The 27,448-nt window shown below is 45.1% G+C and overlaps 2 protein-coding genes across 2 annotated transcripts in view; one reads left to right on the forward strand and one right to left on the reverse strand.

Moving 5' to 3' along the window:
* Positions 1-25,559, forward strand: FANCI (FA complementation group I). The gene is made up of 37 exons (XM_075045089.1): positions 1-154; positions 282-354; positions 946-1,076; positions 1,482-1,638; positions 1,719-1,776; positions 2,236-2,277; positions 2,793-2,916; positions 3,824-3,909; positions 4,680-4,812; positions 5,044-5,136; positions 5,636-5,772; positions 6,594-6,774; positions 7,366-7,453; positions 8,637-8,767; positions 9,405-9,475; positions 10,387-10,501; positions 10,886-11,008; positions 12,114-12,182; positions 13,441-13,542; positions 14,373-14,552; positions 14,648-14,769; positions 15,164-15,328; positions 15,884-16,063; positions 17,414-17,577; positions 17,994-18,070; positions 18,539-18,655; positions 19,397-19,448; positions 20,050-20,177; positions 20,311-20,379; positions 20,508-20,595; positions 20,902-21,086; positions 21,692-21,748; positions 21,827-21,886; positions 22,604-22,690; positions 23,721-23,816; positions 24,363-24,488; positions 25,325-25,559. Exons 1-37 carry the CDS (start codon positions 71-73, stop codon positions 25,388-25,390), a joined length of 4,017 nt encoding a protein of 1,338 aa, XP_074901190.1. The 5' UTR covers positions 1-70; the 3' UTR covers positions 25,391-25,559.
* Positions 25,002-27,448, reverse strand: part of POLG (DNA polymerase gamma, catalytic subunit) — an 11,252-nt gene continuing 8,805 nt past the window's right edge. Inside the window, exons 22-23 of the mRNA XM_075045090.1 lie at positions 26,942-27,102; positions 25,002-25,830 (exon numbers count right to left, since the gene is read on the reverse strand). Coding sequence (XP_074901191.1) covers positions 25,769-25,830; positions 26,942-27,102 — 223 coding nt within the window. The 3' untranslated portion in view covers positions 25,002-25,768. The remainder of the gene's footprint in view (positions 25,831-26,941; positions 27,103-27,448) is intronic.

The following is a 27,448-nucleotide window of genomic DNA, read 5'->3' on the forward strand; positions in this document are numbered from 1 at the left end:
CTGAGGCCCGGAGGGCGGCGGCGGCCGCCGGCAGCGCGTCCCCGGCCCGGCCGGGCTCCTCCGCGGCACCATGGCCCAGCGCATCCTGGCGTTGGCGGCCGAGGAGGTTCCCGAGCGGCTCCGGGAGGCCCTGCAGAGCCTGGGGGAGGGCGAGGTGCGGCGGTGCCCGGCGGGCTGGGTCCTGCTTGCGGGGAAGGGGAGGGGCGCGCGCCCTGTCAGGCGGGCGAAGGCGGCTTCTCCTCGGGTGCGGTGCAGCTCACAGCGTCCCCTTCTCGTTGCAGCTGGGCGATATGGTGACCACGCAGGCCCTGAAGGGGAAGGAGACGGCAGCTTTGCTAAGAGGGATCTTCAAAGGTGGGTGATCTCTGAGCTGTGCTGCGGGGGGGGCGGGGCTGTGGCTGTGGCCCCAGCCCCGCCGATTGCCAATGAGCCGGTGGGTTACAGGCTGGCTGGGTGAAGTAAGTGGTCAGCAGCACAAGGAAGTGTCAATTTCGGTAAAAACCAGCTCGTCAGGGCTGTCGCGGGGAAAGATGACATCCAAAAATAGATATGGGGAAACAGGAAACTGGACAATCTATTTTTAATGGACTGTTGTAAGCGGGCTTTGCTTTTGGGAGCCCTTAGGTACCTTGGAGTAGAACTGGGCTGGCCAGCTGAGACTTAATTGCCAAGCTGATTCTTCTCAACATTTTCACACTTCCTGATCTCCAACAGCAGGTTGAGTGAACCACAGGGTGTGATAACAGGGTTGAGTCGAGCTTAGCTGTTTATCCACGAGTTCTCATTTTCTGTGCTCTGTTTATCCGTTTTGTCAGATAGATAAAATAGGGAGTTGCAGTCAGGTGACAGTTTAGCCCTGCTAATTTCTTGTTATTTAGCAACATGTTGTTACTTAAATACCTTTTTTCCCTTCCTTATTTGTTTTCTTTATTTTCTCATTGTAAGGCTCCCCCTGTTCCCAGCCAAGCGGTGTTCTCAGGAGGCTTCAGCTTTACAAGCACTGTGTCCCGCTAGTGGAGTCAGGGGACCTGCATTTGGGCAAGGTGTCTGAAATCATAGGACTGCTGATGCTGGAGGTAGAAGCTCATTTGGTCTGGCTTTCCTGGGCTCTGCTGGGTATTGTTTCCTATGTAGATTGAGATACTTCAGTAGGCCACTGAGGAAGATGAGTTGTCCTTTCCACAGATCTACTCTGGACTAAGCTGGTGTTGGAATTTGCCGTGTGTGTAAATGTGATTATCTTTGGATATTTAGGCTTAGACTCAAAACTCCAAACCTATAATTATATCAGCTTGATTTACTGCTCTGTTCTATAAAGGACAGTACAAAATAGAGATGTTGGGGCTGAATTCCCCTTTTAGGGGAACATTTCACTTAAGAAACATTGCCCTTTTTTGCTGGGTTTTGATGGCGGTTTGGATGTATACGTTGAATTCTGTGCACTGCCTCAGGCTCTTTCATGTTGTTGTGTCTTCTCCCAGGCTCGCCAGCTGCCAGGCCATGCGTTGGCTGAGCTTGCCACCCTGTTTGTTGATGTTATTAAAGGCGGCAGCCTGTCTAACGGGAAATCCTTGGAGTTGTTTTCCACTGTTCTCACTGCATTGGCCAGTTCAAAGGAGAGTCTGGCTTATGGGAAAGGTAACCCCTCTCAGTTCCTTCTCCCCAGCCTGTCCTCCCTTCCTCTGGAATCAGCTCCTAAAAGACTTTTGCTGTTTCAGGTGAACTGAATGGGGAAGAGTTTAAGAAACAGCTGATAAATACCCTGTGCTCCAGCAAGTATGTACATCTCTGCCAGCTCTTAGTCACATGGCAAAACAGCGTGCTTCATATTGTGCTTTGAAAAAGTCATCATGATGAGCTGGATGTCACCATCTGTGTCCTGTTTTATCATCTTTGAATCTGTGCCCTCCATGATGGTGTCTTCTCTGGCTGGGAAGGCATGGGAACACCCTGTTCCCAGATATTGTAATAGCGTTGCTTGAACTGATCTCAGGAAGTGCTTGTTTTTATTCCTTTCTTGGCATTTGTTATTGTGGGGGCTGGGGCATTTCAGAACCATTATAAGTCTGGGTGGTTAGGGTGGCAGCGGTGATTTCTAGTGGAAATCTGGGTTCTAATCTTAGTATCAGAATGCAGCAGGGAAATGGTGACATTGAATAATTGTGTATGAGTAGGGAAGGACTAAGTGGTAATTCTGCTTGCTCTCAATTTTCCAACGTATTTTTGTTTTATCAGGTGGGATCCTCGGAGTGTAATACATCTTGCCAACATGTTCAGGTAATTTTCTTTCCCTTCAACATCACCACTTTCTTGTGCTGTAGTCATATCCATGTCCTATTTCACATGTAGTTTGGGGCAAGTACAAATAGGAGGTCTGCCCATACCAGGCACAGCCCCATGGATGGTTGGTCAATGAACATCCACATCAGATCCATTTGGATACAAAACGCAGCTGAGCAGGCATGTCCCAAAGACTGGGCATACCTGCCCAGCTAGGCAAGCTTCACTGGACATCATGGTTTTTATTCCATGTGTGAGTGAGCCTTGGCAAATTAACAATACATTAATGAACAAGCATAATGCGGAGGAGATGTAAGCATCAGAGGTTGAAGAGTATCCTGGGGCAGTGATGAGGTATTAGGGATCTGTAGCAACTGCTTCTGGTAAGGACTTTAGGAGCACTCCCTGCCTGTCTGTATGTTAGGACCCTTTGTCTAGTTATGGGTTGAATCTGCTGTGGGATTCTGAAGGAAATTAGCAAAAATGATTAGGCTGTATCTTTGATCCAACAGGGATATTCCACTATCGGGAGAGGAGCTGCAGTTTGTGGTGGAAAAGGTCCTTAGGATGTTCTCCAAATTAGACCTGCAGGAAATTCCTCCTCTGGTCTATCAGCTGCTGCTGCTTTCTGCAAAGGTAAAAGCTCACAGGAGCTGGCCTCCCCCTAAGTATATACCATGAGATAAAAACATGTACAGACTGAGCTATAGTCTGGATTTTGGCAGGGATTCTGATTGTTCCCAAACTGTGCTGTGGGGAGCAGGACATCAGTAGTTTTTTTTTTTCCTCTTAACTCCCTCTAGCCTGAAGAAGCTGACTTCTCAGAGGAAGATACAATCTTGATCTTCCTTGTGGGGAAAGAAGGAAACTTGGGAAATAAGGGACAAGCATAGACCTAGCAGGCAGTAGAGAGGATTGGGTTTTTTTTGGTGTTCTTAAGCGTGGTTTTTGCTCACGCTCTGTGGTCTGCATGCTATAATAATAGCTTATGCAGTATGAGTGTCTTCTGGGTTGTAGTCTGACTTGTACTGGAAGTGTCTCATCTCTTGTGCTCTTCCTGCAAGCAGCAGCTGCCAATGACATCTCTGCCATTTGACAGGGTGATCTGGCTCTTTTGTTTGCTTCATTTGTGACCAAGTCAAATGATCCAGTCAAAGACAAGATCTTTGTGTGTTATAGGAGGTCATTTGGGTCTACTGGCCAAAATGTATTGTTAGATTTAAGGTTAGGAGTCTGAAAGCCTTCCCAATTGATTATAACATAAAGGATCCTTTCTAATTAATAACAACTTTTAAAACAACCAGAACATCTGAGAGCTTCAGCTTCTTCCAACTCTTTGATAAGTGCAGTCAAAGGAAATATGCAAACTAAACCAGAGTTGCTTCATCTGGAAATAACTGGCTCAGGAGACCTCCCTCACCTCAGCGATTTATGAAGGGAAATGAAGGATACCATAACATTTGTAACTGGTGTGGGAATAGAGTGTAGTTCTCTGGGATACTGCAGGCCCTGCAGTGGCTTAATGTAATGTCCTGCCTTGCAGGGCAGTAAGAAGACTGTTTTAGAAGGAATCATCAGTTTTTTCAATCAGTTGGATAAGAGACAAAAGGAAGAACAGAGGGTTCCACAGTAAGTTCTTTCTCTGTCATCCCCTTTTTTTACTACCTGGGTATTTGTAGTCACCCTGGTCCTGCCCAGGTGTCGTGGTTTAATCCCAGCCAGCAGCTAAGCACCACGCAGCCGCTCACTCACTCCTCCCCCCCACCCAGTGGGAAGGGGGAGAAAATCGGGAAAAGAAGTAAAACTCGTGGGTTGAGATAAGAACAGTTTAATAGAACAGAAAAGAAGAAACTAATAATGATAATGATAACACTAATAAAATGACAACAGTAATAATAAAAGAATTGGAATGTACAAATGATGCACAGTGCAATTGCTCACCACCCACCAATCAACACCCAGTTAGTCCCTGAGCGGCAGTCCCCCGCCCCCACTCCCCCCAGTTCCTATACTAGATGTGACATCCCATGGTATGGAATACCCTGTTGGCCACTTTGGGTCAGCTACCCTGGCTCTGTCCTGTGCCAAATTCTTGTGCCCCTCCAGCTTTCTCACTGGCTGGGCATGAGAAGCTGAAAAATCCTTGACTTTAGACTAAACACTACTTAGCAACAACAACTGAAAACATCAGTGTTATCAACATTCTTCACATACTGAACTCAAACATAGCACCGTACCAGCTAATAGGAAGACAATTAACTCTACCCAGCTGAAACCAGGACACCCAGGGCTCCTTGAATTTGAATTGTTAAACCTCCTACAAGTATGTCCTCCTTGATATATAAGAAATGATTTATGGCTTTGAATGACTTGGGGTTTTTTTCTGTTAAAACTTACAGATCAGTGGACCTTGAGGTAGCCACAATGCCCCTAGACCAACTCCGCCACGTGGAAGGCACGGTTATTCTCCATATTGTTTCTGTTATCAACCTGGATCAGGACCTAGGCGAGGAACTAATCAGACTTCTAAAGGTACGATAAAGATGGAGCAGGCACTGTTCTTAAAGATGTTGGAGCAGCATTTTTAAAAATTAATTGGTTATCTGTAGAATGGATTTAATAATTTTTATGATCGCAGTCATGTTCACTTTAAAAAGTGCTACAATATGTTTGAAGAGCTGTGTGCCTGATAGTTTCCCTGAATTTGCAGGATGCTGCAGTTGAAGATAACAAGCTTTCTGATTGTTGCTTGCCATTTTCTAGACTGAGCAACAGAAGGACCCTGGTAGAGCCCTGTGTCCCTTCAGCGTGGCTCTTTTGCTATCGGTTGCAGTAAAACACAGACTGCAAGAGCAGGTATGTGGGTGATAAGCTTGCAGAGAACTTCCTTGGGGATGTACGCTGCACTCCTTGTAAAGGAAAGGAAGCATGGTTAGGTCATAGGCCCATCAGAATTAGGCTTAAAATGGTTTCAGGATGCTCGTGGGGAGGCAGTTAGATCATTGGTACACTGTAGTTTACTGAACACTATAAAAGACCCCGGAGCAATATCAGAATTTTCCAGAGCTGTGATTCTTGAGCATTGGTTTTGTAGGATGAGAAAAAAAGCAATGTCGTCTTTTTTTAATGTTTTGGCTCTGTGCTGGCCACCTGAAGAGCATCTGGCAGCAAGTTACCCTCCTTGAGGCACCTAATGAGCTTGGTGTATTTGTCCTGAGAAAGAAGTGAGTTAAGATTTTTGGCAGGCTGTACTGGTACTTGTGCTCTGGCTGGTGCTCTTACTGGAATATACCCAAGACTATACAGGTCCCATTTCAAAGATCATTTCCTCACACTCAATGATTTTATGTTCCAGATATTTGATTTCTTGAAAACATCAATCACAAGAAGCTGCAAGGACCTGCAGTTCCTTCAGGCTTCCAAGTTTCTGCAGGATTTGTTTCCTCAACAATATGATGTAACCGCTGTAATTCTGGAAGTGGTGAAAAATAGGTGTGTTATTGCCACACACTGCAGAATGCTCAATGGGCTTTGGGAGGGGAGAGAGTTTCAGCCTCACTAGAATGGTCTGGGATGCTAAATACTGCTGACCAGGTCAGCAGGGAACAGTGTCAAAATCCAAAGTTTTTATCCCAGTTTTATATTGGTGAATTAAAAAAAAAGGAACAAAATGCAGCTGTATAAATCCGCCTCCTCTACCTCAAATCTCAGCATCTGGTGGTACAAAGGACTAAACTGATTGGGACCCTATCTGTTTCTTAGTGGTAAAGCAGCTGACAGTATGAGTCATGCTGCCGGCTGTAGTTTGTGTTCTGATCAAGGGATGAGTGATAGATTCACTGTTTTCTTCCCTCACATGGTTAGTCCTTTAAACATCCTGTGGGGTAGCTCTGTGATCTGTCACTAGTTGTCCTTTAGTTTGATGCGAGGCATTCCTCTTCTGTCTTCCTCTCTGACTTGAAGATCTCGGGATCAGTAGGGTATTTGTGCATCCTGACTGTAGCCTACTGTCTCGTTCAGATCAGACTTGAGTGCATATCATTCCCCATAGTGAGGAAAACTTCAGACTGGAAAGGAAGTCTGATGGTGGAGAACCAGGACTGCAAGACATGTTGTGCTGAGCACCTGTCCCTCAGCCTAAAGACAGTCATAGAGCTGTGAGGGATGTCATCTTCCCTGGAGTGATCAAGCATCTCTCACTACTGCTTTGGACCCTGGAATGACTGCAGAAGATTTTACTTTAGACTGCTCTAATCTAAACGTTTTCTGTGACTGAATTGTTTCTTTCCTTGTCTGTTTCATGTTTTCCTCAGTGCGTTTGGCTGGGACCATGTTACTCAGGGTCTGGTGGATCTTGGCTTCAGCCTAATGGAATCATATGAACCAAAAAAGCCCTTTGGAGGAAAAGCTGCTGATACCAGTTATGGCCTTTCAAAAACACCAGCTCAGCAGGCTTGCAGACTGGGAGCAAGTATCCTGCTGGAAACGTTTAAGGTAGTGTATGTTTTGGGGAGGGTTTTTTTTGAGTGGGTGGGGGACTCTGTTCTTATTCTCTCTTGGTAAATGGTGTCAAAACCTTGTCTGCTGTATCCATCATGAGTGTTTTACCAAGAATACTAGATTTAGTCTCCTATTTGCCCCTGTCCAGCTGGAAGAGGCCATCCTTATAAAGACCTAATCCTAATTTCCTCCAGCTACCATGATACTTGCATAATCCCTATTACAGTTTCCAAGAAACTGCAGAGAAGATAGACAAATTCAGAGGTACAAAGAAAATCTGTCAGAGTAGGATTGAAACCGGCATCTTCATCTGTGGGATGCAAATTTACCACTTCAGTGATCTGATGCATTATGTTCTGAGTATACTGTGTGTGCGCCTCTGATGTGCTGGTTCTGATTGGCCTGGGATGAAATCTGAATTGATCTGTGTGAATTTAGCTGAAAGGGGACTTCTGGCAACCGGTCCTAGCTTACCTGTCAGATCTGGATTTGCTTTGTACTGCACAATGCCTGTGCTGTGAGGTATAGCAATATCTGAAACTTATGTAGGTTTTGATTTTTATTTATTGTTCTTTCTCATTTCAGGTTCATGAGCCCATCAGAAGTGATATTCTTGAGCAGGTCCTGAACAGAGTCCTCACAAAAGCAGTGTCTCCTGTCAGCCACTTCATAGGTAACAGGAAAGAGAGAGAAATTTGTCCTGCTCCGTGGACACTCAGAACATAGCTTCTCAGAACAAGTTATGGAATCATAGAATAGGTTGGGTTGAAAGGGACCTTTAAAGGTCATCTAGTCCAACCTCCCCTGCAATGAGCAGGGACATCTTCCACTAGATCAGGTTGCTCAGAGCCCCATCCAACCTGACCTTGAATGTTTCTGGGGATGGGACATCTACCACCTCTCTGGGCAACCTGTTCCAGTGTTTCACCACCCTCATTGTAAAAAATTTCTTCCTTATATCTAGTCTAAATCTACCTTCTTTTAGTTTAACACCATTACCCCTTGTCCTATCACAACAGGCCCTACTAAAAAGCTTGTCCCCATCTTTCTTCTAAGCCCCCTTTAAGTATCGAAAGGCCACAATAAGGTCTCCCTGGAGCCTTCTCTTCTCCAGCTGAACAACCCCAACTCCCTCAGCCTTTCTTCACAGGAGAGGTGTTCGATCCCTCTGACCATTTTTGTGGCCCTCTGGAACCAATCCAACAGGTTCATGTCTTTCCTGTGCTGAGGACTCCAGAGCTGGATGCAGTACTCCAGGTGGGGTCTCACCAGAGCAGAGTAGAGGGGCAGAATCACCCTTCCTTGACCTGCTGGCCATGCTTCTTTTGATGCAGCCCAGGATACGATTGGCTTTCTGAAGTTCCTGCTGAAGTGACCTGAAGCCAAGAAAACGGGTTGTTCCTTCCCCTCTTACTGAGGTGTCAGCTGCATCAGATTACCTTGTATTCATCACAGGTGAAAAATATGTTTGTAGGCAGTTGCCATGGAACAGCTGATGCACAGAAAGTTGGTATCCGTCAGTCAGTAACTTGTTACACATTCCTAGCCTTGCCTTCCTCCTTGTCCTTGGGCAGGTACTAGGGAGTCGCTGGGGCTGCTGAGATGCCTGTGCTGCAGCCTTTTCTCTTATACCTCAGTGCCCTCTGGTGGGGCGAGGTCCTTCAGCCGGGTTGTGAGCATTTTGCACTTTGTGCCTGCAGCAGAACTCCGATTTTTTTATGCTCTTCCTGTCACGACATCTCTGTGTAATGGAAGGGCTTTGATTATTCTGTAATTGTTAGCTCTATAGACATCTTTTGCTCAGGCTTTTCTGGCCCCTTGGCAGCAGCTGCTCCTTTTGTTCTTTTATTTTTCAGACTTGCTGTCCAATATTGTAGTGTCTGCTCCTCTTGTGCTTCAGACTTCATCCTCCAAAGTTACAGAGACCTTTGACAATTTGTCCTTTCTGCCCATTGACACAGTGCAAGGGCTCCTCCGGGCAGTACAGGTAAAGCTTTGCATTTCTCCATGAATATCCTTGCTAGTTTAGTTCCAGTGACAGCTCTAGGCCACAATTATATGCATGATCTAATAACCCTCCTCATAAAATAAACCTTCATACTTTGCTGTAGGTTGTTCGGTGTAGCATGGAACTGTTCTTCAAGCATGGATTTGCATGTGCCCTTTAGCAAAAAGCATATGGTGCAGTCTGGCATGGTACTGAAACTGCTCTGTGCTGACCTTTCATCTGGAAGATGCCCAGATGCTGCACACTGTCAAAAACTAAGTATACAGTGTTTAGCTGAACAGCTGTAGCTGTCACATTGATTTTTTTCCTTCCAAGCTCCATGTCACTATGAGATATTGCCCTGGCATTAAACTTTTACCTGCTTCGTCCAATCTGGGGATAACAGTTCTTTTCCCAAATGCTTGCACGGTGTCCTCACTAACGTGCTAAGGTGTCTCACTGCTACAGTTTTCTGGGTTTAATTTTATACTGTTGTAAAATGTTTTGGTTCTCCTACTGTACTGATGACAGTATTGGAAATGCAGGGCCAGATGGGCCTGAGGAAGATGAGCTCATATGCCCCAAGGGCTTGGCATGCCTTAGTGCTTTTCTCTCCAAAGTATATCTTCCTTTCCAGCCTCTGCTCAAAGTCAGCATGTCAGTGAGGGACTCCCTGATACTTGTTCTCCAAAAAGCTATCTTTTCCAGGTAAGCTGGGAAGGGAATTCTTTGAAAAGATTTCTACAACTCATTTATGTTTTTGGAGCAGAAGTATTTTTTGTTTGTTTTGGCTAAGTGTCTTCTTACTATGTTCTTCCCATAACTAGATGGTGACATCTCCTACCCCTTTAGCCTAGGACTGTAATACAGTCACAGCTCTACTGAACTGAGAAACAAATCCCAACCCCAGCTGAATAGGCTTTGGAAATTCAGAAAGCTGTTGGGAGCTCCAAATAATTAGGCAAAATTAAAAACAATTCCAACAGTTGTCTACACAGCTGAGTACCTCCAGATGCTAGGGAGAGTCTGGAAGGAACCACTGATCAGAATGCTGAGCTGCCACCTTCCCTCTGATCCCATACAAGGTGGTAGAGTAGTAGGCTTGTTGTCTTGGTAATGCTTTGAGCAAACCAAACTGCTGTCTTCATAATGCTGTGATCATAGACTGGATTTTGTTGGGCAGTGGCTGCCTGGTTATGAATGCAGAATTCATAATTTAGGATTATTATTCAAGGTCTTGGGAAAGACCTGGGGTTTCGGTGAGCAAAGCAAAACACCAGCTTTTTGTGAGGAGTTTTCCAACTCTGAGCTCTGTGAGACTCTCCCAGTTTTCAGGGGACATTTAATGCTTGGGTCTTGGTCTGGGGCTCTACCTCTGTGAGCATTGCAAGGACAGAAAGGAAATAGAATGTTGTGAGAGCGTAGAGCAAGGGAGTTCCCAGCAAACTGCCAAGCTCTTTACTACTTGGGACTGTGCTGCCCTCTTGGGGAATACAGTTCCACTGGGCCCAGTCACTTTATTTGTGGACCCTTTTTCATTGCTGAGTTGATCTTGTATTTTCTTCTGAGCTTCTTGCTTCCATTTTTCCTTATGCTTCTCTTTCCTCCCTGACTCACAGGCAGCTCGATGCTCGTAAAGCTGCGGTTGCTGGCTTTTTGCTTCTGTTAAGAAATTTTAAGGTTCTGGGCAGCTTGTCCTCTTCCCAGTGCAGCCAGGCCATTGGTGCCACTCAGGTAAGTACTGTTCTGCAGACCCTGGTGTGGATGTATGAGAGTCTTGTGTCTAATATGCATTGTTTGAAACAACTCAAGAGCAGAGTGTTTCCCCAAAATGGAAATATAACTTCAGTAAGGATTAGTCCTGGAAGGAAAGCTTTGTGAAGTGCAATGTGCAAAGAGAAGCTGGCCTAGGGATGTTGCTTCTCAGAGTCATTCTCTCTTAGAGCACCAGTATTCTAGGGAGCATTCACACTGCTCCATGATGATGATAAAGAGCCTGGCAGCACACTAAGGACTATTTCAATGATTGTTTAGGGGCTAGGCCTGTTATCATCTTGCTTCTGTGTTGTGATATTTGAGAATTGTAACCAGTATAATGTGACTAATATTCCCTCTCAGGTCCAGGCAGATGTTCATGCCTGCTATAATTCTGCAGCTAATGAGGCCTTCTGCCTTGAAATCCTGGGCAGCCTGAGGCGATGTCTGAGCCAACAAGCGGATGTTCGACTCATGTTATATGAGGTAAACATGGTTTCTTCAATCTCCGTTTAAACAGCCACTAGCTCTTCTGTAGTCTGGTTCTACTGTAGCCCCAGGTAAATAATGATCACATTATTGTGGAAAACAACCTATCATCTCAGTTATGTTCTTCACGGGACACATGTACCAAGGACCACTTTTTTTTTTTTTTTTTTTTAATTCTTCTGCTTCTTTTTATTTTGGACCATTATAAGCCCAAAGATGCATTGATGTATCTTCCTCATCTCATGCATTGCTTAAAAGCAAAAATGTGTCAAAGTCTCTCTTCCTGTGGTGTGGCCTCAGAAATGGGAAGCATGTTTGATGACCAGGAGGAGTTCTATAACAGGCATTGGATAGATGCAGAGTTGCTGGGAGTTAATGATGGGCTCGGAAGAAAACCCTGACTGGAGAGTATGGGGAAACTTCCTTAGAGACTGCATCAGGGATCTGTCTTTTCTCCTCTTCCTTTTGCAAGTTTCTATAAAGGCTTGTTCCTTAGATTTGTGACAAATGGCCTAATATAAAGAGCCATTTTTGGGTGTGTATCTTGGCTCCTGAGGTAACTGGGGTACAAGCTTGAGGAAAAAAAATGGTTCAGGTCAGACAGATTTTGTTTCCTTCTTGACTTGGTTGGACTGACCTTTGGTGAGCTGCAAGTTTTGGGTGTGTTCATCACTGTTGCTATAAGACTTGTGCTTGCTTTATCCATCCACTGAGTTTTCTCCGTCTGAAGGATTTTTTGCCTCCTACAGTTTCCCCACTGGCTTGTTTTGCCTTTGAAGCAGGATTTCACAGTTTGAAGTTGGATCTAGTGCTAGTGTTAAATAGCAGTGAAAGTCACTCTGGGCTTGATGCCACCGCTGCTAGGGAGATACAGCCTGTGAGAGGGCCCCTGTGAGGAAATTCATACTCTTTCTGATTCATACCTTCTTTCTGTCGTGCCTTCGCTTTGCCAGGTATGGGGTTTTACACTGAGCACATTGTTACTTCCTCATGGTTCCTTGCAGTGCCAAAGGGTCGTTGCTGTCTTATAATGCCAACTTATTATGCACGCAGTTCATTTTCTTTGTTGTGTAAGCCAACAGTCTTTCCTTCCTGTCTTCAGGGGTTTTATGATGTCCTTCGCAGAAACTCCCAGCTGGCTAGCTCTATAATGGAAACGCTTTTGTCCCAGGTAAAGTACTGCTATGTGGCATGGCTGCAGAGACTCTAAGAATTCTGTACTGTGCCCGGTATGGCAAGCAATTCAGGTTACATATTGGGAAAATAGTTCTCCCTTACACTGGAAACATGTTTAAGTGTTGCAGCACTTCTCTAAGGAGGTGTTCAAATCCCTGCTATGTTGAGAGAGCAGACTAGGTAAACCTCTGGAGACTGGTTCATATCCTGTCACAGGGTGGAAGAAAAAGGATCTCTTGGAGCCTTTTCCAACCCTTCAGTTCTGAGATGCTGTGAGAAGTGTGAGCCCAGAGAAGTACTTTGTGCGCTCCCTGTTCCTTAGCAGTACACAGCAGTTACCCTCCCATACTTCCCCAAGGATGTGTGCTGACACAGTAATTATTATTGCTGTCCTCCCATCGGGAGAATACCCAAGTCCATGTAGGATCTGGGAGGATTAACTCATCCCCCAACAGTGTTGCTCATGGCAACAAGACAATCACATTTCCTCAATCCATTGGACAGGCTGTGCTTTCTTTGAAACAAGTAATTTTCTTTCCTTTAATCATCCGTAGAGTTCATGCTGACTAATTCTAGCTTTCCCATGACAGTATAGGGCCTGAGAAAGGAAGATGAACAGAGCCAAGGCAGCTTTTGTGTAGCATAGAGCACTTAATGGGAACCTGGTGTAAATATATAAAATTTTATAGCATCATTATGTATATAACTTGGCCTATTTGGTTCTGATCCTATATCAGTAGTCAGCGCATATCTCCTTCCTCTGGTATGCCACACAGCCAGGAACTGGTGCAAGCATGGTCTCTCATGGTTTTGTTGTAGTGGCAAGTGTAGCCTCCATAACTGTCTGCACCCTTAGGCCAGGAAGCTGGATGCCATAACAGGGCCAAGCATTCAGTATGGGTGACAAGCAGCTGAAGCAGTTACTTTTCCTCGCTTTTTAAAGGATGGGTAGCACTGCAGGTCAAGTGTAAGCGATGTTGCATGTTGAGGCAACACAACAGCAAGTGGTCAGATAAACTTGTTCTAGGGCAGTGACGTGTCCCTGAGAGGTACATAAGCAACTCAAGAGGGGATTAATAGCTAATAGAGCAGATGACGTGGCTCATGTACGTGTACAGTCCCATTACTATAGTGCCAGTTTTCTTTCACTCTGTAGAAGGGAGTACAAAGATTATCATATTCTGTTTTCAAAGAACTTAAGAGGCTCAGTTACCAAGTAACTGGTTATTTTTATTTCTTGTTTTCTTTGGCAGATAAAGCAATATTACTTGCCCCAGCCAGACCTCCTGCCTCCACTGAAACTTGAGGGATGTATTATGGCTCAAGGAGATCAAATCTTTCTGCAAGAACCACTGGTAAGAGCTATACTGTCTGGCCACAGCTGCAAGCTCATCTGTTCCATAGCATTTTAGTTGTGCTGCTACATAAGCTGAATACCTTGAGTTTCTTCAGCCTCTTCTAGCCTGGAACAATTATTTTAATGACAATAGAGCTGGGCTTCTCACCTCTGTCTCAGGGTATCTATTAGAGCTCTGCTAGCATAGTGGTTTAGGGGACCTGTGTGAAAAATGCTCTAGGAATAGTGTAGTTCTGTTATCCTCTATTGAGCTTACCCTGGGGGGGGGGGTTCCCCCCCTCCTTCAACTTAATTCCACATAAAATAGTCGTGCAATGTGTGTGTAGCAGGGGGAAGAATCTGCCCTTTGGTTTTGCTCGTCTGAAATTGTTGGAGATGAGACCTCAATGATTCACTGGATTTCTAAGGGAACAATTTCAAATTAATCACTTCGTTTTCCCCTAAGGAAGCTTCCGTGTTGTACTGCAGTAGCTCATGCAGGAAGGGAGCAGACACTTCAGCTAGAGTGAGAGCCCTTTTGGAAATTCTCTTTCCATCTCTTTCAGCAGTTGAGGTAGCTGTGTTGAGGGAGCAGTGGGAGTTAAGCCTTTACATCCCGTACAGGCAAGCTGAGGCAGACAACGTTGTCTGAAGCTAGAACTGTGTACCTGTGTGTAGGATTATAGATCCCCCTCATTCTGGGAATGAGGCATATTCTTGAGACTCACGTGAACCTCCGAAGGCAGCTATGGCTCTTTGCCTCCAACTATAACAGTCTGGCCTGTGTCCACTTCTGCCAGTGACCTCCAACTAGAAGGCTGAGTGTGATTGTGTGGCTCCTTCCTTCAGGCCCATCTGCTCTGCTGCATCCAACACTGTCTCGCCTGGTATAAGAGCACTGTGCATCTGTGCCAAGGAACTGAAGACGACGATGAGGAGGAGGATGTGGGATTTGAGCAAAACTTTGAAGAGATGCTAGAATCTGTCACACGACGAATGATCAAGAGCGAGTTGGAAGACTTTGAACTGGTAAATCAGATTTTCAGTTTGACTCAGTGGAAGAAGACACTGAGTTTCTTGTCAGGTTTTGAAAAGATTTTTCACTTGTTTCCTTTACCTCTTAGGACAAATCAGCAGATTTTTCTCTGTCTTCTGGTGTTGGTGTAAAGAATAACATCTATGCCATTCAGGTGATGGGAATTTGTGAGGTCCTGATTGAGTACAATTTCAACATAGGGAATTTCAGGTAAGACATCAAATCTTACCCTCCAGTGCTAGCTGTGCTATACTGTGCCTTGCTCTTTGGAGTATAGCCTCATTGCAAGCACAGGATAATAGTGCAAACACAGAATCAGAATGATATTTTCTAAGTGTGAGTGCCTTGTGGCATAGACATTCACAGAACCTTGGGGAATGTCTTCCTTTTGAATGTCGTGTGTTGTGGGAGATGGGATGTGACATTTTGTAGAAGAGCAGGTTAAGGAGGAATGGAATGCACTGTTAGGGAGGCAGGGAGATGTCCTATGTCATGGTTTTATCGTTTAGAAAGTGTCATTGTGTAATTTGGCAACTGAAGCTTCTAAATGGGAAACTATAAGACTGGATTTTCTCCATTAATGTTTTCTGCCACTTTATTGCAGTAAGAATAAGTTTGAGGATGTCCTAGGCCTGTTTACATGTTACAACAAACTCTCTGAAATCCTGAAGGAGAAAGCTGGAAAGAATAAATCTGCCTTGGGCAACAAAACTGCACGAAGCTTCCTGTCCATGGGTTTTGTATCTACTCTGCTCACAGCTCTGTTCAGGTGAGAAGGTGTCATGTCTGGAGTAGCTTTAAGGCCTTTTCACAAGCTGCTTTCGTGGTATCTGCATGCTGGCTGTCTTGTGCACTGCATACACAGTACAGGCATTTTCATTCCTGTAGAAAGCATGCGTGGTAACAGCACTTGTTGTCTGGAGAGCATCATAGTCCAGACAGGAACCATAGCTGTGCAACTCCTGGTATTGACAAACCAGCTTTCCTGGACCTTGCTTATGACTTGTAAGACCCCAGAGGGTCTCTGCTCTTCCAGTCCTGGGCCATTCCCCAGACGACAAACTCCAGTGTTGAGCTCAAGTCCTCTATGAAACAGAGCCAGACATCTATTCAAACCATGTCTGTTAGTGTGTTTGGAAAGGCTGGTGGAATTTTCTATTCTCCAAGTGTTCACTACAAGCTACTAAAACAAAGGGTCTTTTCCACCCTGAATTCAGCTAATGATTTTATTTGTAAATGCATATTTAGACTTTGAATCTCGTAGGCCATCCCCATGCTTTTTCAGCGCATCTTCAATGAGCTGACAGTGTTCTTGATTCTTCAGGGACAATGCCCAAAGCCATGAGGAGAGCCTGGCAGTTCTGCGCTCCAGCACAGAGTTCCTGCGCTATGCTGTCAGTGTAGCTCTGCAGAAGGTGCAGCAACTGGAGGAGACAGGACAAACTGATGGGCCAGATGGACAAAATCCTGAGAAGATGTTTCAGAACCTCTGCAAAATCACACGGTGAGTCACTGTGGCATGTGAAGACATCAGCCCTAAAAAGCAGCAATGCCTTTTGGGGATTTTTGATTCTCAGGTACGGTTTTGAAAGAAGAATGCAGTCTATAACTGTTTCAAACAGTTATTGTTACTGGGTTCAGATCATTGCCTTTCTTTGCTCCTGAGAAATCAAGTGGAGGCACTACAGTTTCTGTGCCAGAGTGAGTGATACAGTTCTAATAACAGTACTTGGCCTGGAAGAACCAAATGCTGTTGAACTCTCATTTTCAGCCTCTTTCTGACTTTTGATTCATCACTCATTGTCACAGAGGAGGTAGGATGGTTACAGGCTGGATTCTTGAGGCCTCTAGGATGCAATGAAGTTAAAATTAACTTATAGCTACAGTATAAGATGCTCTGCTGCATACAGTATAAAACAGATGTAAGAGAGACACAAGCTTTAGAAAACATTTTTTTAGGCCTTTTGCAAGATGCTTGAAGACATTCATGCATCTAATCCTTTGGAAATCCAAGAATGTGAACCATGTAAATGTCTTTTGGGATCTAGGTCATATCTGCATGGGGTCTTTTCAGATCCCAGTCAGCAGAGAGCACAAAATGCAAATTACCCCTGCCATGAATAATGCCTGTTTTGTGTCTCGCCCCAAATAATAGAGGCTATTTTTGCTGAAGTCATTAGGACTACATGTGAGCTACATGTTTTGCGTGATTGGACATTGAAACAGAATAAGATCATCTATGCAGGCAACAGAACTAATGAGAAGAAAGGAGGGGGAACAAAAAAGGGAAGAAGTGGGCTTAGGGGAGCAGGGAAAAGATGTTTGCCTACAAATAGAAAAGTCTCTTTTGGGCCAAACAATTTTGCTTTCTTCAAAGCTTTTCACTTTGCTTTGCCTGCCTTTACCTTTCTGATTTTATTTATATAGAGCCCTATAGTGATAGCTGACATTTCAGAGATTCAAACTGCCAAGAGAAAAGCTCTTTTTGTCACTGACAGATCTGACACCAGTGGTCAGTGTTTGGGTAGTCTGAGAGAAGGAAAGCCAGGTGGAAGAAATGAATGTATAAAGATGGACTTGAAATGGGATTGGAAGGTCCCTTGGCACCTGGAAAGAATTAAATTATTTAGGTGTGCAGGATGAACGCAGTAGCTGTTTTGCTGACATTGAAACAAACTCTTCTTAAAAATTGATCTCTTCTTCCACTTTCCTATAGGAAAAGGACCTTCCAATTTAGTTATATTAAAAAATATGATCCTTAGAGTAGAATTTGTGATTAGCCCTGTTCTAGTTCTTGCACTGTGCAGCCAGCTTTACTGGAGCATGTGATGTTAACTCATCTCCCATCCTGCAGGGTTCTGCTTTGGAGGTACACTTCAATTCCCACTGTTGTTGAAGAGTCAGGGAAGAAGAAGGGCAAAAGCATTTCACTTCTGTGCTTGGAAGGTTTGCTGCGGATCTTCAACACAGTGCAGCAGCTGTATACTGCCAGGATCCCTCAGTTTCTACAAGCCCTGGGTAGGCACGTGATACAGTTCTGCTCTGGTTTCTAGCATTCGTGTTCCAGCCCATGTGTAGGCAGTTAGGGACCCAGTGCCCTTTATCCATAACTAGGGAGAGAAGGGGCTGGTCCTTGTCTCTCTGTAACAAGGTGGGCTTAGTAGCATTGGTTTTTCATACCAGAGGCAAGTTCCAGAGATATCTTTACCTGCTTTTATAGAGCTCTCAGTCTGTCAGCAGAGGATAGTTGGGGTCTGGTATAGCATTCGTCTATTTGAAGTTTGCCTTTAACACATTTTTGTGCTCACCACGGTTTTGCAGTCTGTATTCCTCCTCTAGCTGTGAGCAGTTGCAGTCTTTCCCACTTTTGGAAATAAATCCTGTATTCTGCTCTTGGCATTTAGCTTTTTTCTGCACCTCTCTGTCACTGCCAGATATTACTGATGGTGACGCAGAAGAAACGGATATTAATGTCACAGAGAAAGCTGCCTTCCAGATCCGACAGTTTCAGGTAAGTACCACTGTGTGCTGCAAGTGTTCCAAAGCAGTGGTAATTCTGGCAGAAAATGCTGCTAGCTCTCTGTTGCTTGACCACAGGATTGAGTATGTGATAGCAACTGTGACACTGATTCACTGGCAGTTCAGAAAGGTTTCTGATTCTTAAGGAAAGCTTATTCAGGGTGCTGTGCAGAGTTGGTTTGAAGTGCACATGTATTTACAGAGCTATAGGGTTCTTCGGTGCAGCATAAACTTACCTGAGTATTGTAAAAGTCACAGTGAATCATATGCAGGCCTCTATGTAAGCACTGATAACAAAAACCAGCACTTGCTCTTTAGAAGAGTCCTTTTTTTTATATTCTTTGTCATTCTCCTTGTTGCTGATTCCTTTATCTGCTGCAGCTCTGGTTATTTGTTTCTTAAAATAGCCCTGCAACAAGCATGCACACTTAGGGACTCTGTCTTTCTTTCCCATGATCAGAGGTCCCTGGTGAACCAGTTCAGCAGTGCTGAAGATGACTTCAACTCCAAGGAAACACAGTCACTCATCACAGTTCTCTCCACTTTGTCCAAACTCCTGGATCCAGCCTCTCAGCAGGTACTTCACAACCTTCCTGGGGTGGCAGGGATGGGTGCTGTAGCCATAGGTGTGGGAAGAAGATTATCGGATTGAGTTGACATCTGAGGGCTCTGACATGTGTGTGTTCTGCCTTCTCCTGCAGACCAGACCATGTCAAAGTGACAGTTTTGTTACGTTATCAAGCACACTCCTGTCTAATGCCCTCAAGGACAGTTAAGAACAAGTTGTCTTCCCACCCCACTCCTGCATGTTCTGATCCTGCCTTTGGGCACACGGAGTCTGAATGACTTGTTCGCCTGAGCAGGGACTCCTAACAGAGCCTAGTTGTGGTATGGCTTCCACATGGGAATAGAACCAAAAGAGGCCAGCAGACTTGTGACCAGTCCAAACTGTCTGAGTGCCTAATTCTTTCCATGCAAGGAGGCATTTTCTAAAGTGCCCCCATTTTACAAGCTAGGGACTGCACTAAAAGTGTGCCAGAAGTCTGGAGTCATCATTTACCTTAAATTAAATGGAGCTGTTACTCTGTCCAAGGGAATGTATAGCCATTCCCCTGTCCTGGATCTCAGCTTTTCACTTGTTTTTAGGCTAAGTGTCCCTTGTGAAACTTCACAGAGCATGGCTGGGTGCCTTTCTGCCAGAAGGGGACTCTGCTCATCAACCTTTGCTGTGATTGTCTTGAATTTTTTTTTTTTTATTATTAGTTTTGTGCTTTAAATTCTGTTTCAAAGCCATGATATCTTTTCTCCCCTTTTACAGTTCCTTCAATTCCTGACTTGGACAGTCAAAGTTTGCAAAGAAAATGCTCTCGGTAAGTAAGCTTTGGGGAACATGTTTAGATGTGATGTGTCAGGTCTGATATTAGACCCTTAGATGCTCTGCTGTTGTCTGTCCCGTTTTCACCTCTTTGTTACAGATATGTTCAGGTCCCATTCTGTGGCAGATTGCCATGACATTGGGGTTATTAGCATGAGTATTAGGGAAGAAACTCCATCTCTATAAATAGCATTGCTGAAGAAAGAGAAGTCACTTACTTACTTGACTTTTCTCCCTTGTTATTTAGCACATCTGTTGCTCAAATCTGGATTTATACTCTGGAAAGATATTACTCTTGCCAGAGTTTGTATTGTGCTTCCTCAGTGCTTCTGGTCATCATTTTTCCACGAGCTGAGGGCTCCGGTGTGCCATACTTCCCCTTGCAATACTACATGGGATGCCCAATGCTGTAAACTCTGCTTTTGTAACTGCGGTATTTTAATCGAATTTTCACCTACTGTGTATGTTTCTGGGAATGCAGACTGTTAAATCCATACTGAATCTGAGACTCTCCCTCACTGGATGTCTGATGTTCCTAAATAGCTAGGGGAGCTCTGCACCTGGTAATGTGTTGTTTTCTTTTCCCTTCCCCACAGAGGATATCGCTTGCTGCAAGGGTTTGCTGTCTCTGCTCTTCAGTCTCCATGTTCTGTACAAGAGTCCTGTCAGTCTGCTGCGTGAACTCGCACAAGACATACATGCTTGCCTGGGAGACATAGATCAGGTATCATACAGAAACAGCCTAACTCTTCACCACTTAGTGCTGTCAGGGCAGAATTGAGTGCATCTCTGGTGCAAACTATGTGGCAGCAGCTAAAGTTTTACTCACCGGAATTTGTTTTCTCTCTTCCAACTAGGACGTAGAAGTGGAGAGTCGGTCCCATTTCGCCATAGTGAATGCCAAGACTGCAGCCCCTACTGTTTGTGTGAGTCAAAACAGTGTGTATAGAACAATCTGTAGTGTCCAGGGCTACTCTGCTACAAGTGGCTTGTAGATTCCTGTTGTGCCAAACTCCTCCAAAAACCTGTTTTGTTATTGGTGTTTCTGTCTTAGCTGCTGCTTCTGGGTCAGGTGGATAAGGTCCTTGAAGAGGTGGATTGGCTTATCAAGAAACTCACCAGTCTGGGATCAGATACATCAGGTAATAAAAGTGGTCCATTTCTTACTATTACACCTTTGTCAAAAACAGATGAAGCTAGAGAGCAAAAAGATATTTGGGGATTTTGAGGCAGCATCATCTGAGGACAGGTTAAATTCTCCCTTGAGCTGGTTCAACATGAACAATGTTAAGATAGAAAGTGTTGTCACAAAATCCCTCCAGTGATTGTTTTCCCTGTGCCACACTGGTGCTTTGTGCACCAGATGCAAAGGTGGTCTTTTGTGCCTCCCATCTGCATGACTGGATTCATTAGACACACCTTCACCAGGTATTATCTCTTTCTTCTAGAAGACTCTTCTCAGGCATCAGAACAAACCCAGGCTCTGGAGAAAGGTGTAATTCTGCAGCTGGGAACTCTACTGACAGTTTATCATGAGCTGGTACAGACAGCACTCCCTGCAGGGAGCTGTGTGGACACGCTGCTGAGAAGCCTCAGCAAGACATACGCAATTCTCACCTCCCTCATCAAACATGTGAGTGCTGCTCTGCTGACAGTGGGCTGGCTGGGCTCTAAAAACTTTTTTCCCCATCTGCTACAGCAAGCTCACAGTGACCCCTGGCAGCAGCTATGCTCAGAACTGGGCTGTTGATCTCTTACAGGAGCTGAGTCCTTATTCTGTTGGCTTTTGTACCCTCAATTTCATGACCTTTCTGCAGCAGTGATAGTTGTACCAGTGGAGATAAAGGAAAGCTTTTCTCCAGCTGAATTTGGCTGTATGTGGCTTGGAGTGGCTCTTCCCAGTGTATCTTGTAGGTTCCTCTGTACACAGCTGTGCGCCACAATGAACAACACTAGTGATGTTCTGACAGTGCTCAGCAATCCTGCCCTTGCCACGTTTGGACCTGGGGGAACTGGGCCACGAAAACAGGCCAGTGGACCTAGTTTGAGACAAGGTGGTGAATTCTCTTAGCTCTCTCACAGCTCTGGAATGCAGACGTGGCCTTTGGGATATAGCAAGCCACTGGGGAGGATACTTCTTGCAAATCTGCCCTCCCCACTGTGCCGTTAAACAAGCTGCTTTGAGCCCTGGCTGGAAACAGTGTACGTAGAAGAAACTCTCTTATGTTTTCCTTGCAGTATATCCAAGCTTGCCGCAGCACCTCAAATACGATTCCAGGAAGGCTAGAAAAGCTGGTGAGTGTGAGCAAATTGCTGGAGAAAATGGCTTATTGCCTAGAGTTGGGAGTAACACCAACCTCTGCTTCTTTGCAGGTGAAGCTCTCAGGTTCCCATTTGACCCCACAGTGTTATTCATTCATTACTTATGTACAGGTAAGGCCTAAATTAACTGTGGCAAAATCACAGTCAGTCTATCTGATGCTGCATGGTGTATCAGCTGCAATACGTGGGCACCTTTGGGAATTTTTAATCTTCTTGACGTGATTTGAGTTTCTTATATTTCAAGCTTTACTGTGTCAAATAATAGTACAAGACATTTCAGCACCATTGGGGCCAAGCATGTTGATTTCTGCTTGAGCAAGGAAGGAAGACTGTTTGGGGAGCTGGTTTTTAGCTTTTATTCTCCCCCCCCGCCCCGTGTTAATTTTTTTTTTTTTTTTTTAATGAGATTAATACTGCTGTTAATGACAATGGCAGATAAAGGTCAACAACACTGCAGTCATCACAGTGTAAAGTAATGTCGGTGATGAAGACTGCGGTGCTAAAGATGGGATTTAGCTGTTTGGAGAGGAATTGGGTGCTTGAGTGAGGAATTATAGAACAGACATGGCATACTGGGGAAAGTGTAGTGGTGTGCAGAGCTACCACTCCTGGGGACTTCTCACACATATGTATTTCTGAATGTATAAATTATTAAATTAGTCTTTCTTTCCTTCTTTTTTTGAGATTACCCCCAATTCCATTCTTGTATCTGTCATCTAGCTGGTAATGCTGTTAGCTGGCCAGAGCAAAGACTTCTCTGGCCTTACTTGGCAGGCCTGTCTTCCCTGCCTACCCTCTAATGCCCCATCTTTTGGCATCCTCCTTCAGAATATCCACAGTGAGAGCTTAAGCTTTGCAGAAGAGAAGAAAAAGAAGAAGAAAGAGGATGAAGCTGCTGCAATCTCCACAGTCATGGTAAGATTGACTCACTCTCTAATAGAACATGGGCTGTATTTGAACTTGGGGATCATACCTCAAGGTTTGTGTTACCTGGTGGCTTCTTATAGATCACTAATGACAAGTTGTCATTTGGGCCTTTTAAGTAAAAATCAAATTTATTCTACCTTAACTTCAGAGAAAAGTCTAAAAAACCCCAAACAAACAAATAAAAAAGCAACCCAAAAACCCCCACTTTCACTAAATGCAACCTAAAAGCTCACAGACATGAAACAAAGGTAAAGTCTGGATAGTCTGTCTTGTCTGATGTTTTATAATTTGGGGTAACCTATGAAATTACAGAACTGGGCTAATTTATTGGAACCAATACTGCACTCTGTTTAAGTGTTTCTTGTCAGTACGTTTAAAGTAGTGCATTCCACTAAAGTAAGGCAGTTGAGAATGACTGGATGGTTTGTTTGGGAGCAAGTGAGCAGGCTGGCAGGTTCCTGGTCTTTTATGTCCTTTGTGCTCCCAGCTAGCATTTCCTCTGTCTAGTCGGTTGTGCCAGACATTCCTGTGATGTTAAGTGTTTAAAAACCACAAGCATGATCTTCCTACTGTTCCCCGAATGTATGGAAATGGGTTGAAATGCTGTGTTTCCTTTTACCACTCTATCACCACGAGGAACAAACATTAGTGGTGGTAAATAAACAGGGCAAAAATGTGGTGAAACAGCAACGTGTTCATTGCCTGGAAGGTCTATGCTTGTGATGCCTTTGCAGAGCTGGAGCAGAGGAAGTTTTGCTCTGATGGCTGTCAGGCACATCAGGGCTGTGGACTGCAGGCAGAGTACAAAACAATACATGGGAAAGCCTCACTGCAGAACCATCCTGGGAGTCAATTTAAAACCAGTAACAAACTAGCAAGGCTTACTGGGGCAGGACTGGTATGGAGCAAGGCTACTGAAGACACTTTTCTAAACTGGAGTGTTGTGGTCTTCATGTCATGCTACGGCATCGTTGTTCACTTCCAAATCTGACCTATCACCCTCCTTTCTGCATTTCAGGCTAAGGTGCTTCGGGACACCAAGCCAATCCCAAACCTGGTTTTTGCAATAGAGCAATATGAGAAGTTCCTTATCCATCTCTCCAAGAAATCAAAGGTAATGTAAAGCAGAGCTCTTCTGTGACCTGAATTCAGTGGAGCAGTGGCATAGTGGAGGGCTATTGCTGTTCCACCTTTTAAAAGCTCCACTGCTGCTCAAATTAGGAAAGTCTAAGGACCTTACCACTCTTCCAGCCTTTGCCCAAGCTCCTGGCCCAACACTACTGAATTGCTGTCACACTGGTAGCAGCAGGTGTCAATGGCAGTACTGCCTGTGACCTAACATTGTATGGTAAGTTTCTGCTCAACCAGAAACTCACACCTAATGCCAGCTTCCCTCACCCTACTCCCCTGTCTTGTTTCATAAGGAGATAAATGTACCACGATGAGATACTACATGAGAGTGAGAATAACTGGTAATCACTTGGCTCACTGGATTGTATGGGGCAGGTGTTTTTTCATCTACCTTTTGCTTCAGTCCTGCATCATTGCTCTGATGAACTTGGTCCCAGTGCTGTGCAAAGGACCAGGCAGGGTAGACAACTAAACTAAGATGCTAATCGCATAATGTCCTCTCTCCCTGGTTTCACCTTTGTTGCTGCAGGTGAACTTGATGCAATACATGAAGCTAAGCACCTCCCGGGACTTCCGCATCAATGCATCCATGCTAGACAGTGTGTTGCAGGAGCATAACACAGAGGATGCCGAAAATGAGCCAGACAACAACCAGGTCAGAACTCCCTGCTTTTACCGATAGGTTTCCCCCTCTTTTGAGGCCAACTGTATTTGTGAGCTGTTTAGGTATATGTGAAATCAGGACAGTTTGTCTTCCCTGGGTTAGCTCTCATTTTAATACTAAACTAATACAAAGGAAGGAACAGTTAGTCCGGCTAACGTCTCCTACATGCCAGCCCTCTGCCTTGAATGACCTTTATTTCCATGCACCAGTTGTCTCTATCTCTGGTCTTAGGGAAGTGAGACTGCTCTTAAGGCCTTGTTGTTTGCCTTAGCAAGCAGAGAGGTCTATCAGCGTTACCTCTGAGGACCTACTGGCTGGCCAGGATCACACCTTTGCAGCATGATGCAAAGTGGTTTTGCACCCAGGTTAACATTTGTAGATAAACAGCTGGCAGGGCAAACTCTGCAAAGCATCATTCTCCTGAGACCCGTCTCCTCTACTAGACAGTGCTAGTGAAGGTAACACAACCTGTGCTGGATTAAAAAAAAATAATAAAATAAACAATTTACTTTGCTGATTGTCCAGGTTTTTATTGGTGCTTCTGTCCATATTTTCCTGAGTGTTTCAACAGGGCAAAACCCAGCACAAACAGTCCCTGTCCTGTGCCATTCATAACCTGCCATCTAAGTTCCAGCATGAACTCGGGGGTCCACAGGGAAAGTCTCAGTAGGCAAGAGGAGTCCCATATTCAGGTCATTTTGTTAGGGAGGAAAAAGACCTAAATGCTATTCTGGACATCTGGTTTCTTGCTTTAGGTAAACATTCCTTAGACTAATCACACAAAAACAATTACAGTCTGTACTGCTACTCTCTCCCTCCCTCTCCAGAGCAGCACAGCAGAGCAGACAGATGAGAACCAGGAACCCAAAAAGAAGAGACGGCGAAAAAAATAAAGCTGGGGTTGCCACTGCTGCCTCCTCCCACAGTGCCTGTTCTGTGGCAGACTCGCCTTGGTCTTGGAGAACTGCGTGTATGGAGACAATGGTTTGTTGTTTCTCTTGCCAAACACTTAAGTCTTCTTCCTTCATGCCCATGGGTGTGCAAACAGTGACTCTGGCCCGTCTCAGGTTTTACAGACGGCTGCTGCCCTTGGAAGCGCCTCTGCTGTTTGAATGTGCTGCTATCAAAATCTTCCCCAGGAACATCCCTTCTTACAGAAAAAAGGAAACGGAGTGACCAGGATCAGTCCCTGCCAAAATATCTCCTTCTGAAAGGACAGCCAGGGTCTGGCACGCAGTCTGGACAATTGTCATTCTGGCACTCTAGCGTCATCATTTCTTCTCTAGCGAACCTTTGGTTATTTCAATTAGCTGATATATATCCAGTGCTTCTCCTGGAAGACAATGGGACAATCAGTTCCCTGCACTCTGCAGTACACTCGGAGACTGCATAACATGAGAGTGACGGTCATGATTTGCTTTAGTTCAGAGCATGTAGCACAAAAAGCCCTAAATTTATTCAAATTTCTGTTTTGCGTGGTGGTGTGAACGCAGGAACCAGCACCAGTAGGAAGCTGGAAACATGAGCTGTTCTGCCTTGGAGTTGAAGGTTGCTGCTGTGTGCAGCTCCTGAGAAGCAAGAGAGGTGGCAGCTTCCTCTGGTGAGGCTGGATTTGCTGTTATGTTTTTGCTGACCCTGATGCGATGCACTTGTTTAATTTGCCTTGTTCTTGGTGAGAACAGAATTGCCCTTTTTGTCCACAGAACACAAATCCTGTTTCTGAATGTACCCTTTGCCTGTAAGACTCCTAATAAAGGTTACCTAAGGGTGGAGTGTCTGGTGTGTCCAGCGACTGAAAGAACAAATCTGAGGGCAGGTTCTTCTTATCTGGGAAAATGCTGCTGCATATTGAGGAGGAGCGGAGCTGTTTAAAGCAGCTCCCAGCCAACAGTTAAATGGTTGCGTGCAGCAGTTAGAGGGTTATACTGAATGCACACAGGGACAACTGTAGGCCTTAGGATTGTTGGGGAAAAACACAGCAATGCCAAGGCAGTTCTCTGAACAAAGCTGTGCTGGATTAAGGAGGAGTGGGGAAGCAGAGAAAGCAACAGAGGCTGGAAAAGCTTGGGTCATTTCAGAGAAGAAACAATTCAGTCTTGGGCTGTGTTAAAAGTGCACATGAGAGCTTGTCTCTGAGGGGCACAAAGCAAATGTGTGCATAGGATAACCGAGCCAGGCCCCGCTCATCACTCAGAAATATTTGGAAGCAGCAGCCCAAAGAACTCGGGGATTGGGAAAGGAAAGAGGTGTAGAGGGGCTGGCACCAGGGTGGTGGTTGCCCTGCAGGGCAGACAATGGCTCAGGAAGCAAGGGGCTCATGAGGTGCCTCTGCCCAACAGAGGAGCCTTTGGGGAATGACTGCTTGGGCCAAGTGCTCTGCCTAAGCTGGGGAGGCTTGTGCAGAGGGGATTACAGGGGACTTAGCTTGCAAGGACACCGCTCACCTTGAGGGATGCCATACTTCTTCTCCATCCCAGTTGGATTTGATGGTGTCACGCAGTTCATGGTCACCTCTTTCCTTAAGCACTGGTCAATATCCACTGCGCTGAAGAAAGCCACTGACTGTGGCAGATCCTGGAGGCCCAGTTTGTAGGCAAACATGCACCTGGAAGAACAACAGACCAGGTAGGATGGTGCTACACACCACCCTTAGCCTTGTCACACCTGGCTCTGATCAGCCACAGCTTCACAAAACATCAGCCAGCCATCCCTAACAGGTTACCTCACACCCCTGCCACTCAGCAGCTGGAAGACAAGGTGCTTTTTAAGTACTGGGTAGCAGGAGGGTCAAGCATTGCTAAAGTGGATGTGGGAAGAACAGAGTAACAGTACTTTGAGCCTCCTCAGAAGAAAGGGAGAACCCAGCCCTTCGCTGCTGGCTAATCCTCCCAGGCAGAGCAGATGCTGGATTTTCCCAGCAGGAAGCCCTGTGCTCGCAGGAGCCGGCACAA

This window comes from Buteo buteo, chromosome 13 (assembly GCF_964188355.1).
Source record: "Buteo buteo chromosome 13, bButBut1.hap1.1, whole genome shotgun sequence".
Classification (NCBI taxonomy): Eukaryota; Metazoa; Chordata; class Aves; order Accipitriformes; family Accipitridae; genus Buteo; species Buteo buteo.

What these genes read in the sequence shown, in the direction of transcription:
- FANCI (XM_075045089.1), top strand. Translation starts at nt 71, where the DNA reads ATGGCCCAGCGCATCCTGGCGTTGGCGGCCGAGGAGGTTCCCGAGCGG. An exon ending in GCTAAGAGGGATCTTCAAAG is followed by an intron (nt 355 to 945) that starts GTGGGTGATCTC and finishes TCTCATTGTAAG; the next exon opens with GCTCCCCCTGTTCCCAGCCA. An exon ending in TGCTGCTGCTTTCTGCAAAG is followed by an intron (nt 2,917 to 3,823) that starts GTAAAAGCTCAC and finishes CCTGCCTTGCAG; the next exon opens with GGCAGTAAGAAGACTGTTTT.